This window comes from Marmota flaviventris, chromosome 6, assembly GCF_047511675.1.
Source record: "Marmota flaviventris isolate mMarFla1 chromosome 6, mMarFla1.hap1, whole genome shotgun sequence".
Taxonomy (NCBI): Eukaryota; Metazoa; Chordata; class Mammalia; order Rodentia; family Sciuridae; genus Marmota; species Marmota flaviventris.
Genome location: NC_092503.1, coordinates 119,372,635 through 119,385,811, shown reverse-complemented (window position 1 = coordinate 119,385,811; position 13,177 = coordinate 119,372,635). Strand labels below are relative to the sequence as shown.

At 53.5% G+C, this 13,177-nt stretch overlaps 1 protein-coding gene across 3 annotated transcripts in view; it reads left to right on the top strand.

Moving 5' to 3' along the window:
* The first annotated feature begins 448 nt into the window (after positions 1-448).
* Itpr3 (inositol 1,4,5-trisphosphate receptor type 3) overlaps positions 449-13,177 on the top strand; it is a 63,098-nt gene continuing 50,369 nt past the window's right edge. For 2 of the 3 annotated variants that reach the window (XM_027943674.2, XM_027943673.2), the window contains exon 1: positions 460-771. In XM_027943674.2, coding sequence (XP_027799475.2) covers positions 683-771 — 89 coding nt within the window. In that variant the 5' untranslated portion in view covers positions 460-682. Of the gene's footprint in view, positions 772-13,177 lie in introns of all 3 variants that reach the window. The other variant, XM_027943675.2, reaches the window with a different exon arrangement.

Sequence of the window (13,177 nt, the reverse complement as noted above, 5' to 3'; positions counted from 1 at the left end):
GCGTCCTCTGCGAGCCGCTCGTGGCAGCGCCCGCGGGGGCGCTGAACTCCCCCTCCTGGGGGCGCCTGCACGGGTTCTCCGCGACCCGCGGGCCGAAGAGTAGTCAGTTCGGGAAACTCCGAGGGCGGAGAGCCCCCTACAACTGCTGGGCTTCCCGGGGACGGACGTTCCTCGAGCCAGCAGGAGCTCCGGGACTCCCCAGAGTCTCTGGAGCGTCTTTGGGGGTCAGGAGGCAGGCGGTGCGGTCCTGGAGGCCGGGCCCGGACGCGCGAGGGACGCGGAGCCCGGGAGGCGGGCCGGTGCACATGGGTGCTGGCGGGCGGGCCGCGGCGGGGCGCGGGGGGGCCGGGGTGTGGCCTCCCCGCCTCCCGGGCGGGATTTGCATGTGTGTGTGACGGCCCTAGACTTCCTGCTCCTTCTACGCCGCAGGTACGAGCGGGCCGGGCCGGGCTGGCGGGCGGCGGGCGCGCCAAGACGCGGGCACCTCCTCACCCGGACCCGGGGCCGCGCGGCGCCTCCTCCCGCTCCCGTGGCCCCCAGCCCGCCCCGGCCGCCCGGAGTGCCGGGCTCTGAGGTGGGAGTGCGCCCCTGGTAGCTCCCCGGACGCCTCCGTCCTCGGCACCCAGTCTGGCCGCACGCCCCTGGGCAGTCCTGCTGCCCCGGGCCCCGGAGGGCCGCAGCCATGAGCGAAATGTCCAGCTTTCTCCACATCGGGGACATCGTCTCTCTGTACGCCGAGGGCTCGGTCAATGGCTTCATCAGCACTTTGGGGTGAGTGAGCTGAGCTGAAGTGGGGCGCGGGCAGGGAGGGGACGCCGAGGGCCCGGGTGCCAGCTGCGAGTGTCCTGCCGCCGCGGCCCGCTACCTCTCAACAGAGGACCTGGACTCCTCCAGCCTTAAGGAGCGAGGGAAGGGCTCGCCTCCTTTTACAGAAAGGAAGTGAAATGTTTGTTCAGGTAGGAGTCGGGCGCCCGGCGGGAGTTGGCAGGAGGCGGCCGGTCGGCGGAGCTTCCACCCGCGGGCGCACGCCTTTCTTCCGAGGGGCCAAGGTTTGCTCTCAGGTGGACCCGCTGGCGAGCAGGTGGGTGGCTGGGACGGGAGGTGGGGAAGGCATCGGGCCTGGAGTGCTCGGCTCGGGGGTGGGGCCAAGCTGTGGGGGGTGCGCAGGCTCCCCCTGGAAACCGGAATCCTCTAGCTACCCATCCAGTGGCGCCTTTGAGGGGTCGCACCTTCTCCTCCCCGCGCTCTCCCGTCCCGCCTCTTTCTGTAGGACCGTTCTCAGCCCTCCCCTTCCAGGCGACCCAGGTTCTGGCCGGCTGCCCACCTTCTCCCCGCCTCTACTCGTCAATTTCCTGTTCGGCTCATCTGGCGCCCCTGGGTCCCTGATCCCAGGTTCTCTAGAGCGCTTTACAAACATTAATTAATTCTGGTCAACACCCCCTAGGGTCCCGGATAAACAGGGAATCAATTCTTGCCCCTGGAGACCTGTAGCAGGGATGATGCAGGGGCAGAATTAGGCAGAGAGAATGGGTTTATCTTTAGAGCAGTTGGTCCACTGTAGCCTTGGGTGGGGTAGAGCAGTTTGTCCCCCTCTCCTGCCAGGCTCCAGGGCAGGGCCTGCTTCTTTTGTCCCATTTGCAGTCTGGGGACCTGTGTTCAATTCTCTCATCCTACCAGCCACACCCACCTATCCTTTACAGTCAACCCATTCTACTCTGCTGACCCCACTCTGCTGGACACCAGCCAGCCTCCCAGGAGGTGCCTCCTCTTTGGGGGCTTTGAAGTCAGTGCTGGCACCCTCAGTCCAGGGCTGGCTCTGGACTGGGTTGGGTCAACCTGATGTTGGGAGGTGGGTTGCACCTAGCTCCCTTGGTATTTTCCAGGGTTGTTGGGAGTTTAGCTTTAGCTGCTGGAAAGGGAATCCTCCAGGGCCTGCTCTGCCCGCAGTGAATTCCGACTGAGAATTCCAGCACATCCTGCTCCTTTATCTCTGCATTACCCAGGCTCTCCTAGTCCCCTCCTGGGTCAGGTGTGATCTACCCACTTCCCACTCAGTTGGATTCCTCCTGTTCAATTCCATGGAGAATAGGGGTGGAGCCACATCTGGGCCAGCATTTGTGCAGGCCTCCCCCAAAGAGCATGACCAGGCCCTGGCTGCCCCTAGGCCAGGGCCTACACATATTAGGTACAGAGTCAACACCTCAGAGAATGCTGAGGGAAGGACAGTGCATGGGAGGTGAGGGGGAGAGTGGTCGCCAGAGGTGGAAGACTCCCCCCTCCTAGCATCTGAAGGACTCTGGGGACCTCTGGAGACTTTTGGGAATTCACTGTCTCTTCTGTTGCTTAGTGCCTGACTCAGGGCGGACCCACACAGTGGGTGTTTTTTAAGTTTCTTGAGGATACCCTCCCCTTATGTATTTTGCAGTACTGGGGCCTGCATGAACAGTACATGAATCCACAGGCTCATGCATGCTGGGTAGGAGCTCTACCATTGAGCTACATTCCCCAACTCTTTTTATTTTGAGACAGGGTCTCACCAAGTTGTTCAGGTTGGGCGTGAATTCACAATCCTCTTGCCTCAGCCTCCTGAGGGATTACCTGTGCACCACTGAGCCCAATACCCATGAGACTTAACAGAGACCAAGAAAACATCTTATTTTCCTCTAATATGGGGTTCCCTCTGTTATCTCTCTTACCCTCTGTTACCTCCTGATTTAACTTCCTCCTACCGTGACCCTTCATGCACCAGGAACAGCTTTTTCCAGTCCGCCTCTATCCCAAGGCAGGTACTGTGACCTGAGAGCCCTTCTACCCCAGGACCCCTCCCTCTGCAAACACCTCCAACATTGATGGACATCCACTCTACCAGCCTGGCCCTCTATCACCAGAACGTGCAGGCCCCAACTTACTCTGGGTTTTTCCTCTTCTCCCTCTGCATATACCTGAGAGTCCAGGTGAAGATCCTGGAACCTGTCCCTGTACTCTTCTCTTTACCTTTGCTCCTGTGATGCTCTGCCATGCCATTCAGCTGCTAGTTTCCACCTGAGTAAGTCTGTCCCACCCTCTAAGACCTACTGCAAAGTGGCCTCTTGAAAGATCAGCTTCCTCACCCATTCCAGGGAAGAATTAACCCTTTTTCCTCTATGTTTTCAAACTGTTCTGTACAAACTATTCTCTGGTGTTATTCAGATTTTGTCTGAGGGTTCCCTGTAGGCTCATCTAATGATGGGCACTTTGCCAGAATTAACTTATTAATTATACCATCCATTTGGCACCTGTTATGGGACAGGCAGAGTACTGGGTGCCAGAGACTTGGTGGTGAATAGGAAGCTGTGCTTCCCACCTTTTTCAAACTTAGAGTCAATGAAGGAATGGTTTGTAAGTGGTGTAAATCATGGATACCTTGCAGTTTTACCATCACTGAGAAACTTGGGGGAAATACTGAATCTCAGACCCTGCGCTCAGTCCTACTGAATCAAAGCCTGCATTTTAATAAGATTCCCAGGGGACTGGTAGGCCAAAGTGTGAGGAGCATGCTGTAGATGATTCTTTGCTCCGTTCTCTCCACAATCTTTCTGCCTCCATTCCTAACTCTGGTCCCTGCTGCCTTTTCTGGGGCTATTCATGGGTCTTGAACCCGGGAGACTGATATGACTGAGGTCTTGGGCTGGTGCAGTGCCCAGTGCCTGCTGTCTGGGAGACTGCATAAGAGTTAGGTGAGATGGATTTGTTGAGGACAAGGGTGACCTTAGTGGGTAGAGGGCTGGGTCAATTGGTGACCTTCGGTGGGGTAGGGAGGCTGAGGCAGCCTTCAGATTCCCACCAGAACTCTTCAGGGCAAAGTGAAGGTGACTAGTTACATTCTCCTGGATAATTTGAGCTCCGTGAAGATTGTACATTAACTCTGGAGGGAGGATGGGAGGAGTCTGGGGAGTGGATCCTTCAGTGGGCTGATACTGCTGGCCGGCAGGGAAAGCAGGCCCACACCTGTTCTTGGCAGGAACGTGTGGTCAGGGCTCTGCCTCGTCCCTCACCTAGGTGGAGGCAGTGGAGGCAGGGCTGGAACAGCTAATCAGGTCCAGCAAGTGGTGGAGGATTTGATGTGGCTCCAGGCCAGCAGCTAAGGAGAACTGGTCATAGGAATATAGAGTGGACCCTTCAGTATCTCATGTCCAGTCCCCTGAAGATCTCTGTTGAGTGGCTAGAGGGGTAGCCCCAGACCCTCAAGGAGTGAGCTGGGGGAGTGCAGGTGAACTTGGTCTTGAAGGTAAGTGCCCAGCACTTATCAAGGAGCTTCTGCCCACCCAGGGCTGGCCTGGAGCACCACTGGGGCACTCTCAGGGCCTCTGGACCTGGATCACCTAGACTGGGAGACTAATGCGTAGGGTCAGAAGGGTCCCTGCCTCCTCCATGGGGTTCCCTGTCCCTCTTCCATCCTGACCTGCTTCCTACGAAGGTGGGTGCTGGAGATCAGGACCCAAGAAATGTGGGAGTAAATGTGGAGAAGCCCCAGGGTCCCCAGGGTTAGGATACTCACATAGGGGGCCCCAGGGCTTGGCTCTCAGCAAGGGGGTCTATTTCAGTTCTATCACTAACTTGCTGGATGTTTTTGACAAGGCCCTGCCTCCTCAGAGTATGTTTCTGTCATCCTGTATATCCTCTAAGGTGCTCCGGCTGTACCTGAGAAACTGCTGGGGATCTTTCAGAAAATTTTAGCTTCCAAGTCCCATGCCATATCAGCTGTATCAGCATCTCTAGGGGTAGGATCTGGGTGTTGGATTCTTTAAAAATTCCCCAGGTGATTTTAATGTGTACCCAGGTCTTGGATCCCTGAATGGAAAGTCTTCCCAGACTGACAGGCTATGACGAAGCCAGCCTGCTGGGTCTCCTGCCCTTTGAGTCCAGAGAGCCACTTCTGTCCTCATCAGACTTCATTAAGCTATTCAGTGATCAGTTATGGAGCACCTACTATTGCCAGACATTGTTTTAGGCACTGGGGAATCAGTAGTAATCAACCTGAGTGCCAGATTGTTGCATTCAGTGCAGTGGGGAGAGTTAGAGGATTCACAAGGGTCTTTGAGCCTAAAGTCTCTGAGACACATCTAATTCCACGAGGAGAGACTGCCCCTCCCAAGCTGACCGCATCCCCCAGGCAGATTTCAGACCTGCCTTGGCTTTCATTTAATTGTGATTTCACTGGAACAAGATGTTAGACTTCTGTTCTATAGCTCGAGGCAGGGGCTTGGCCTTGGCTAGCCTGATCCATGCAACTCGTTTTATGAAAATATGTATTTATTTTCTGGTTAAAAAAATAATTCATGTTTCATGGAGAAAACTTGAAAAGCTCAAATAAAAAAAATTACCTAGAATACCACTGTGACTTACAGTAATTAATATCCTATATAGATCTTCTAGTCTTTTATATACCCAAATAAACATTTGCAAACATATCAAGCTGCACATACGGCTTCGTATCCTGGCTTTTTTTGGATACGGCAATCTGTCTCTTCCCATGCCAACTCACCATTGTATGGCTGCATAGGTAGCATCCATGATATGGCGTTCCTTAATTGATTTAAGCAACTCTCGCATTCAGAGTAGGTTTGCGTTGTTGTAGACAATTCGCCCTGAACATCCTGGTGCACATGTGTCTAGACACTGTTCAGTTATCCTCTGAGGGTAACATCTCAGGATGGAGATCAAGGAGGAGGCACATCTTTTGCCTCACAGGCTCCCAAGCTGCGTGTTTCTCTGGTGGTGGTGGGGGGCGGAGAAGGAACTCTTGCCACTGAGGGTCTGACCCATTTCATGTCAGCGTTTATGAGTGTTGCACTAGGGGGTGGGGAGAGAGACCAGCCTTCGCCCTAGGGGTTGGGTGTGGTGGAGGTTCCAGACAGCAGGATGGAGAGATGGGGAGAAGGAGGGCATGGGGTTGGCTGAGGATAAAAATGGTCCCAAGCTTCCACCTTGGACTCCTTGCCTTAAAGAATCCTGTTCTAGTCACTTGCCCACACTCTGCCCTGCCCTACATTCCTGACCCCACATCCCTTCCCTGGTTTGGCCCATGGGGCTGTGGCTTGGGTTGGGGGTGGGGAGAAACATGCTGGGTTAGGGTGGGGACACACCAGCTTTTGGCGCTCAGCTTGAGGGGAGGTTTCTGGGTTTCACAGTGCTCTTGCACACTCTGGAATCCTTGCATGGCCACCTCCAGCCATGCTCTCTATACCTTATCGCAGGTTAGGGTTAGGGTGGGAGTGGGGCTGAGAGGGGAGGGGAGGAGTCCTGGGGAAGGGAGCAGAGCAAAGCCCGACTCTTCACTAAGTTCATCTCAAGCCTCTGAATATGGAGCTCTGAGCCCCCCTCCCTCCCGCCAGCCCCCAGTATCAGGCTGATTAAGCACCCAGGGATGCTTAACCACTGAGCCATATACTCAGCCCTTTTTTGTATTTTATTTAGAGACAGGGGCTCACTGAGTTGCTTAGGGTCTTATTAAGTTGCTGAGGCTGTCTTTGAACTCGTGATTCCTCCTGCCTCAGCCTCCTGAGTTGCTGGGATTACAGCATGCACCACCATGCCTGGCCCTTCTGAGCTTTAAGCTTTCTGGGGTCAATGGTACCCAGCATCAGTGCTTGAAGTCACACTTCCCTGCAGTCAGGACCCCTGGGGTTACACAGCAGGGGTTCAGGGAGAGGAGGTTGTAGGGTCTTTCAGATCAGGGCAGGTGGGAGAGAAATGGTCTGAGCAGAAATGAGACTGGGCTTCACCACAGCTAGCCCCAGATGTGGGGTGGGGATGGGATCAGGTGGTACCACATTGCAGAGGGGTTTCTCTTTGGGGAGACAGGCAGGAAGAACTCATTGCAGGTGCTTCATTGAGGAAATCAGATGGTCACAGGGAGCACGGTGCTTTTTTTTTTTTTTGGCCAGCAGGTGGGCAGAGCCAGAATGGGCAGCAAACACAAATCTCAGCTCAGGACCAGCTGCAGGTGCTGGAGGCAGACACCTGTGCATATTTGGTTAGCAAATACCTTTCCTAGCCTCCGTCAGCCAGCCCATGGCCCTTCCTCCAGCCTGCAGGAGAGCCAGCATCTGAGTCTCCAGCATCTGAGTCCAGACCTTGATGACAGGAGTGATATGGGTCATGGCAAGGAGAATTAAGTCCATCTCAGAGAAGATGACAATGATGATGATGGTGACTGCCGTTGGAGTTTACAGATCATTTACAGGTGGCTCTGGCCTTCACCTATGCTGTCCCTTGGACTTCTTACCACCAGCTGAGGCCTAAGTGTAATTCAGGAAAAGGACGGAGAACCATTTAGAACACTCATTTTTCCACCACCTAGTCTTAATAATTTTCCCCATTTCCCCATAGTTGCTACATTTTTTTTTTTGTAGTACTGGGGATTGAACCCAGAATATTCTACCACTGAGCTTTATCACTAGCCCTTTATATTTTCAATTTTGAGACAAAATCAGTTGCTAAGTTGCTCAGACTTGTGATCCTTTTGGCACTATGCGTGCACCACCGTGATTGTTATACTTTTTTTTGCTGAAGTATTTTATAGTAAATTATATACGTTCCATTTTTTCACCTCCAAATATTTCATTCAAAGGTATGCTCCTATGTAACCACAGTGCTGTGACCATACCAGTCATTTCCTAATAGCATCTGGTGCACAATCCATGGTAAAATTGTCCCCAGCCTGTTTTTGATCACTGGTTTCTTTAAATCAGCGCCCTGTCAAGGTCCATTTGTTACATTTGACACTTAAAACCTCTAGAGTCTCCTTTCATATAAAACAGCTCCCCCCACCAGCTCCCCCACCATGATTCTGAGTTCCTGATGAGGTGGGAACTACCCAGGCTGCTTCACTCTCTGGATCTGTCAGGTCACTTTGCTGCTCTGCTTCCCAGAGAGCTCTGTGGAGGTCTAGAGCCAGGTGGCCTGGGCCAGAGGGTCTGCCCTGCTGAGGCTCATACAGTCTTGGTTCATCCATCAAGTGGCACAGGTTGAGTGTCCAGTTCTGGGTGGAGAGACCTGGGCCTCGTAGGCCAGTATGTGAGGCAAGGGCAGGCTGAGTGGCCCATGGTCACTTCTTTTTCCTGTCTCTTCTCAGCATTCCCTCTTGCCTCCTGTTCCTTCTCCTTTGCCCTTATGGATATGTCTTCCTGTGCCCCTAGCAGCACTGTGGAAACCCTAGGAGTTGCCATAGCCCACCTGAGCCAGAGGCCCATACTTGGCTGATACACTTGCTGGGGACCTTTATTTCTGTTGGGCCAAATTTGGTTGTTGTTGCTGTCCTTCTGGAGAGACTCTTGGGGTTCTCTGGTATGCATTTTACTGTATCTTCTGGGCTTTAAGCATTTTTCTTTTTCTTTCTTTTTTTTTTTTTCAGTACCAGGGAATGAACCAATGGGGTGCTTAACCACTGAGCCACGTCCCCAGTCCTTTTTGTATTTTATTTAGAGACAGGGCTCACTGAGTTGCTTAGGGCTTACTAAGTTGCTGAGGTAGTCTTTGAACTTGTGATTCCCCCTGCCTCAGCCTCCTGAGTCGCTGGGATTACAGCATGCACCACCATGCCTGGCCCTTCTGAGCTTTAAGCTTTCTGAAAGCATGAGCCATGCCTTTGTTTAAATTCCATATATTCCCTCTGGTGGCACAGGGTGGATGATGGGTAAAGATTTGTAGAGGTAAAGGGTGCTTTTATTGGGATGTAGAAATTAATTTCTTTTCTCTTGTGATCCAGAGAGAGACACCAGCCAGTGCGTATGTTTCCTTTTCCCAATATTCTGAGTATCTGGAGAGAGTCCCTTGGGCCCCCCCTATCTACCACCAGCCCATTAGTGCACTTCTGTTGGAAGTGGCCTTCCTCAGGGCTGGTCTAGATGTGTGGGAGGTGGCTGGTATCTCTGGGAAGTGGCCAGTGGCCCAGGCTGGTAGTCAGGAGACCTGGATCTGGAATAGCTATTCCATCAACCCATAGGACCACAGCTGGTCAGTACCTCCGTGTCCCAGTTTCTACAGCTAGATGGAGGAGGGGGCTTTTCAGGGTCCCTCTGGATTTCCCCAGTCTGTGATTTCCCCTCCCTTGGCTGCTGTGATGGTGGCCAAGCTGGTAGGTGCAGGTTTTGAGTCAGGCTCTGTTATAGTCACCTATCCCACTTCTATATGGCTCCCTTCTTCCTCCTCCTTATCTAATCTTTCCAGACACACTGACCTGCCCCACTTCCTTTCCCAGGCTTTTACCTGGATATCAAAGTCCACCCTGGGTGGAATGGGGCCGCCCAGGTTCTGGGATGCATTTGTCTTCCTTTCTTCCTTCAGATCAAGGTCTTGGGGAGTGGACCATTTCAGGGACAGCACCCTCTTCCACATCCTTCTAGAGCATGCTATCAGCCAGCTCCTCTCCTTACCATTAGACTGGTCCTGCTCCCAGGTGATCTTCCAGGACCTCACTCACACCCCACCTCCATGCCCTAGCAGGGCCTGGACAGGTCAGACTCCAACTGGTCTTGTGCCTCCCAGTAGATGAAGGACTCACAATAGGGACTATCCTCAGGATTCTGAGTGGCTGATGTTCCCGAGTTGGGAAAACCTGATGCACAGATATAGACCTGTGGCTCATGTTCTCTGAGCACTCAGCCTGGTGGGCATTAGCTTTCTGAGGATGGGAACCTCACCCAGCGCCCCAGGATCGCTGACTTGGAATAAGGTTTTATTGAATAGATGGAGTCTGGGTTGTTTAAGTGTCATCATCCAGACCTCTGTGTGGCCTAGGTGGATCCTTCCACTTTGTGGGATTCACATGGGACTATAGTAAGAATAGAATGAGATATTGGATGTAAAATTGATTTATAGGGTTCCACACATAAGGGCGTGGGTTTTTCCTAAGCGATCTTGGTGGGGTGCCTGTGGCCAGTAAACAGGAGCATACCTGTGGAGGGAATGGCCAGAAAACCCTGCAGGAACCTAGCGGGAGTCCTTGAAGAGAGCAGGATGCATCTGGGGTTCCCAGCATGAGTGAAAGGCGAGAGGCAGAGGGTGAGACTGATGGGCGTTGGCCTTCTCTGGGACTTTGAGCCTAGGGACCCTGCAGGAGTGAATAAAGCATGTGCCACTTCACCCTGGAGATCTCGGCTCTGGTTACAGCCCCAGCGCCAGGTGCGCGCCTGTGGCAGGGCTATTTTAATAAACACAGATGCTCCCTAGGAGGCGAAATGTCGGGGGGATTACGACGGGAGGGGTTGTGCCACCCCGTGGGGAGGGGTCCCCTGGGGCCTCCCTCCGCGAGTATCCGGGTATCCGAGGAAAGCGCGGGCGCGGGCAGCTTGACACCGCCCCTCCCGGGGCGCGCCTGGCGGAGGCGCAGCGTCCCGGCGGCTGCTGGCAGTCAGAGGCAGGCCGGGGCGAGGCCGCGCTTGCCCTCCCTCGGCGGCGGCTACACGTGGGGCGGCGAGTTTCGCTCCGCCGCGGGGGCGAGGGCGGGCCGGGAAGAGCGCGCGAGGGCAGCGCCGGGGCGCGGGCGGGAGGGACGCCCGGCCCGATTAGGGCTCCGCCACCGGCGGGTCCCTGGCCGCTCTGACCGCGACCTTGTCCTCCCAGGCTCCCCTGCATCAGAACTCACCTATCTGGAGTCTTCGGGCCTCCTGGTCCGGGGTCTGGCAGCCCAACTGATGGGGGCTTCCCTGTTTATCTGCCTTTGGCTTTATGCTAGTCCCTTTCCACCCTCGCTCACCAGGGCGCACCTACAGGGTATGCATTGGTCTTAATGAGTGCACAGAAGAATGGGTGCAAGGCTTGTGGAGGGCCACTCTGGGACCCTGCAAGCATCTCTTGAATGGCCACCTTCTTTGGCCACAACTAGGTGGGGGTAGGAGGACTGTGCCAAGTCCCACGTGGAGAATAAAAATAGGAAGGCAAGGTGCCACTCTGAGAGGGTCTTGGGAGGAGTACAGATTGGAGCCCCGTGTGGCCAGGTGGTAGTGACTTTGCTCAGAAGGCAGCTCTGATGGTTAGGTGGTCCTTTCTCTGGCCTCTCAAGTCTTCACTTCTGGGCTCAGGGTAGAATGCTTTCCCAGCATGTATGAGACCCTGGGTTCCAGCCCTGGCACTGCAAAGAAGAAGAAGAAGAAAAAAAAAAAAAAGAATCAAGAAATCAAGTCTTCACTACTGACCTCCATACTCTCGGGGTCCTATCTACCCCTGCGCATTGCTTGCAGCTTGCTTTGCTTTTTGACCCTGCTCCCTCATACAGCCATGCCTGACTCTTGCAGCTGCAAGCTTGGCATTTTTCTTCCAAGCCTTGTCTGCACACTCTGGAGGCCTCACTCCTCTTTCCACACCTTCCCCTTCTCTAAGTGAGTTCACTTTGCACTCTGGCACTGGATATAGAAGAGGGGGACTTCAGAAGCTCTGCCAATCTGGGCAGTGGCTGATGAACATCCACCTAACCACCAGGTGGGTTTGTGCCAGGGAGGTAGGAAAAGCAGGTGAATATCCACATTTGCATGTCTTTTTTCCCAGGAGGAGTGATCCAGACAAAGGGCAACAGGAGCAGGCATGGAGGGGTCCTGGATTAGGATGGGTTTTCCAAAGACAGAACATCTCTGTGGAAGAGGACTACGGCCTCTTTCTCTTTCCTCCTCCACAAGACCTAGTGCACTGGCCAGGTGGGGGGCTTGTGGGGTTACCCCCGTCTCCCCTCAGAGACAGGATTTCCACCCCTGGCAGGACTCAGTCCCAGACCCTGGTCAGTGCTTTCTTTCCTCCCCACCAAGATGGATTCATCTTGTGTCCTCTCCTCTTAGATTTTGCCAAGAGAAAACTGATTCACTAATGTCTTACAGGAAATTCTATGCATTATTCAAGGCCCTGAGCTGCTGCTGCCTCTGTGCCTTGTCTGATTGGTCATACTCTGACCTCTCCCATCCCCAAATCTGGACAAAACCTACAGCGGTACTGCCAGTTGGCACCAATGCATATTCCTGATATCATTATTCTTCTGAGTATGTGACTTGTCTTCCCAATGAGATTTTCGGCTCCCTGAGGCAGGGACCTTATCTTTTGCTTCTCATGTACTTCCCTCCACAGCTAATAAAATGAATTAATTTACTCACTCAATATGTATTTCGTGTTGGCCGCTCGGCTCTGCTGGTCTGGGTGCTGTGGATACAGCAGGAAGCAAAACACACATCCCTGTCCTTGTGGAACTTACATCCCATGGGGCGGGAGTGAGGGACAGTAAGCAAAATAAGGACAATTCTATCGAGCTGGCTGAGTGGTGATGTAGATGCGGTGGGAGAACAAGAGAGCAAGAGGGGCCTGAGGAGTGTGGAGGAAGGAGAGCACAATTTTAAAAGGGATGGAGAGGGAGTGTCCACATGGGTAGGGGTATCTGAGCTGAGATGTGCAGGAAGTGAGGGGGTCTAGAGGAAGAGGTTCCAAGCAGAGGAAAGAGCCAGTCCAAGCCACCTGGGAGGTTTGAGGAGCCTGGGGGAAGCTGTGGGGCTAGGGCACGGTGGACTGGGGAGGGGAGGAGATGAGGTCACTGAGATGAGTGGGAGGATCATGTGCCATCTTTGGTGTCACTCTCAGATGGGTGGATTCTGAGCAGAGTGCTGTCCTTATTTATTTTTATTTTTATTTTTTGGAGCTGGGGATCAAATCCCAGTCTTTGCACTTGTTAGGCAAGTGCTTCACCACCGAGTGCTTACTATGACTTATCATTTTTTATTTTTATTTTTTGGTCCTGGGAATTAAACCCAGGGGTTCTTTAACACTGAGCTACATCCCCAGCCCTTTTTATTTATTTATTTTTATTTTGAGACAGGGTCTCACTAATTTGTTTAGGGCCTCACTACATTACTGAGACTGTTCTTGATTTTGTGATCCTCCTGCCTCAGCCTCCTGAATTGCTGGGATTACAGGCGTGTGCCACTTAAAAATTTGCCTTTTAAAGGGATCCTTGTGTTACTTTGTAGGGTTCAGGGTTAGAGGGCAAAGAGGAAGCCCAGAGACCAGTGAGGAGGCAGTTACTGCAGTGCAGGTGAGAGTGTGGGGCCTGGCCCAGGAGGGTGGTGGAAGTGACGAGAAGTTGTTCTCATGTATTTTGAAGCCAGAGCCCACAGGGTTTCCCAGCAAGTTGAACGTGAGGTGTGGGTGGTAGAGGATTGGT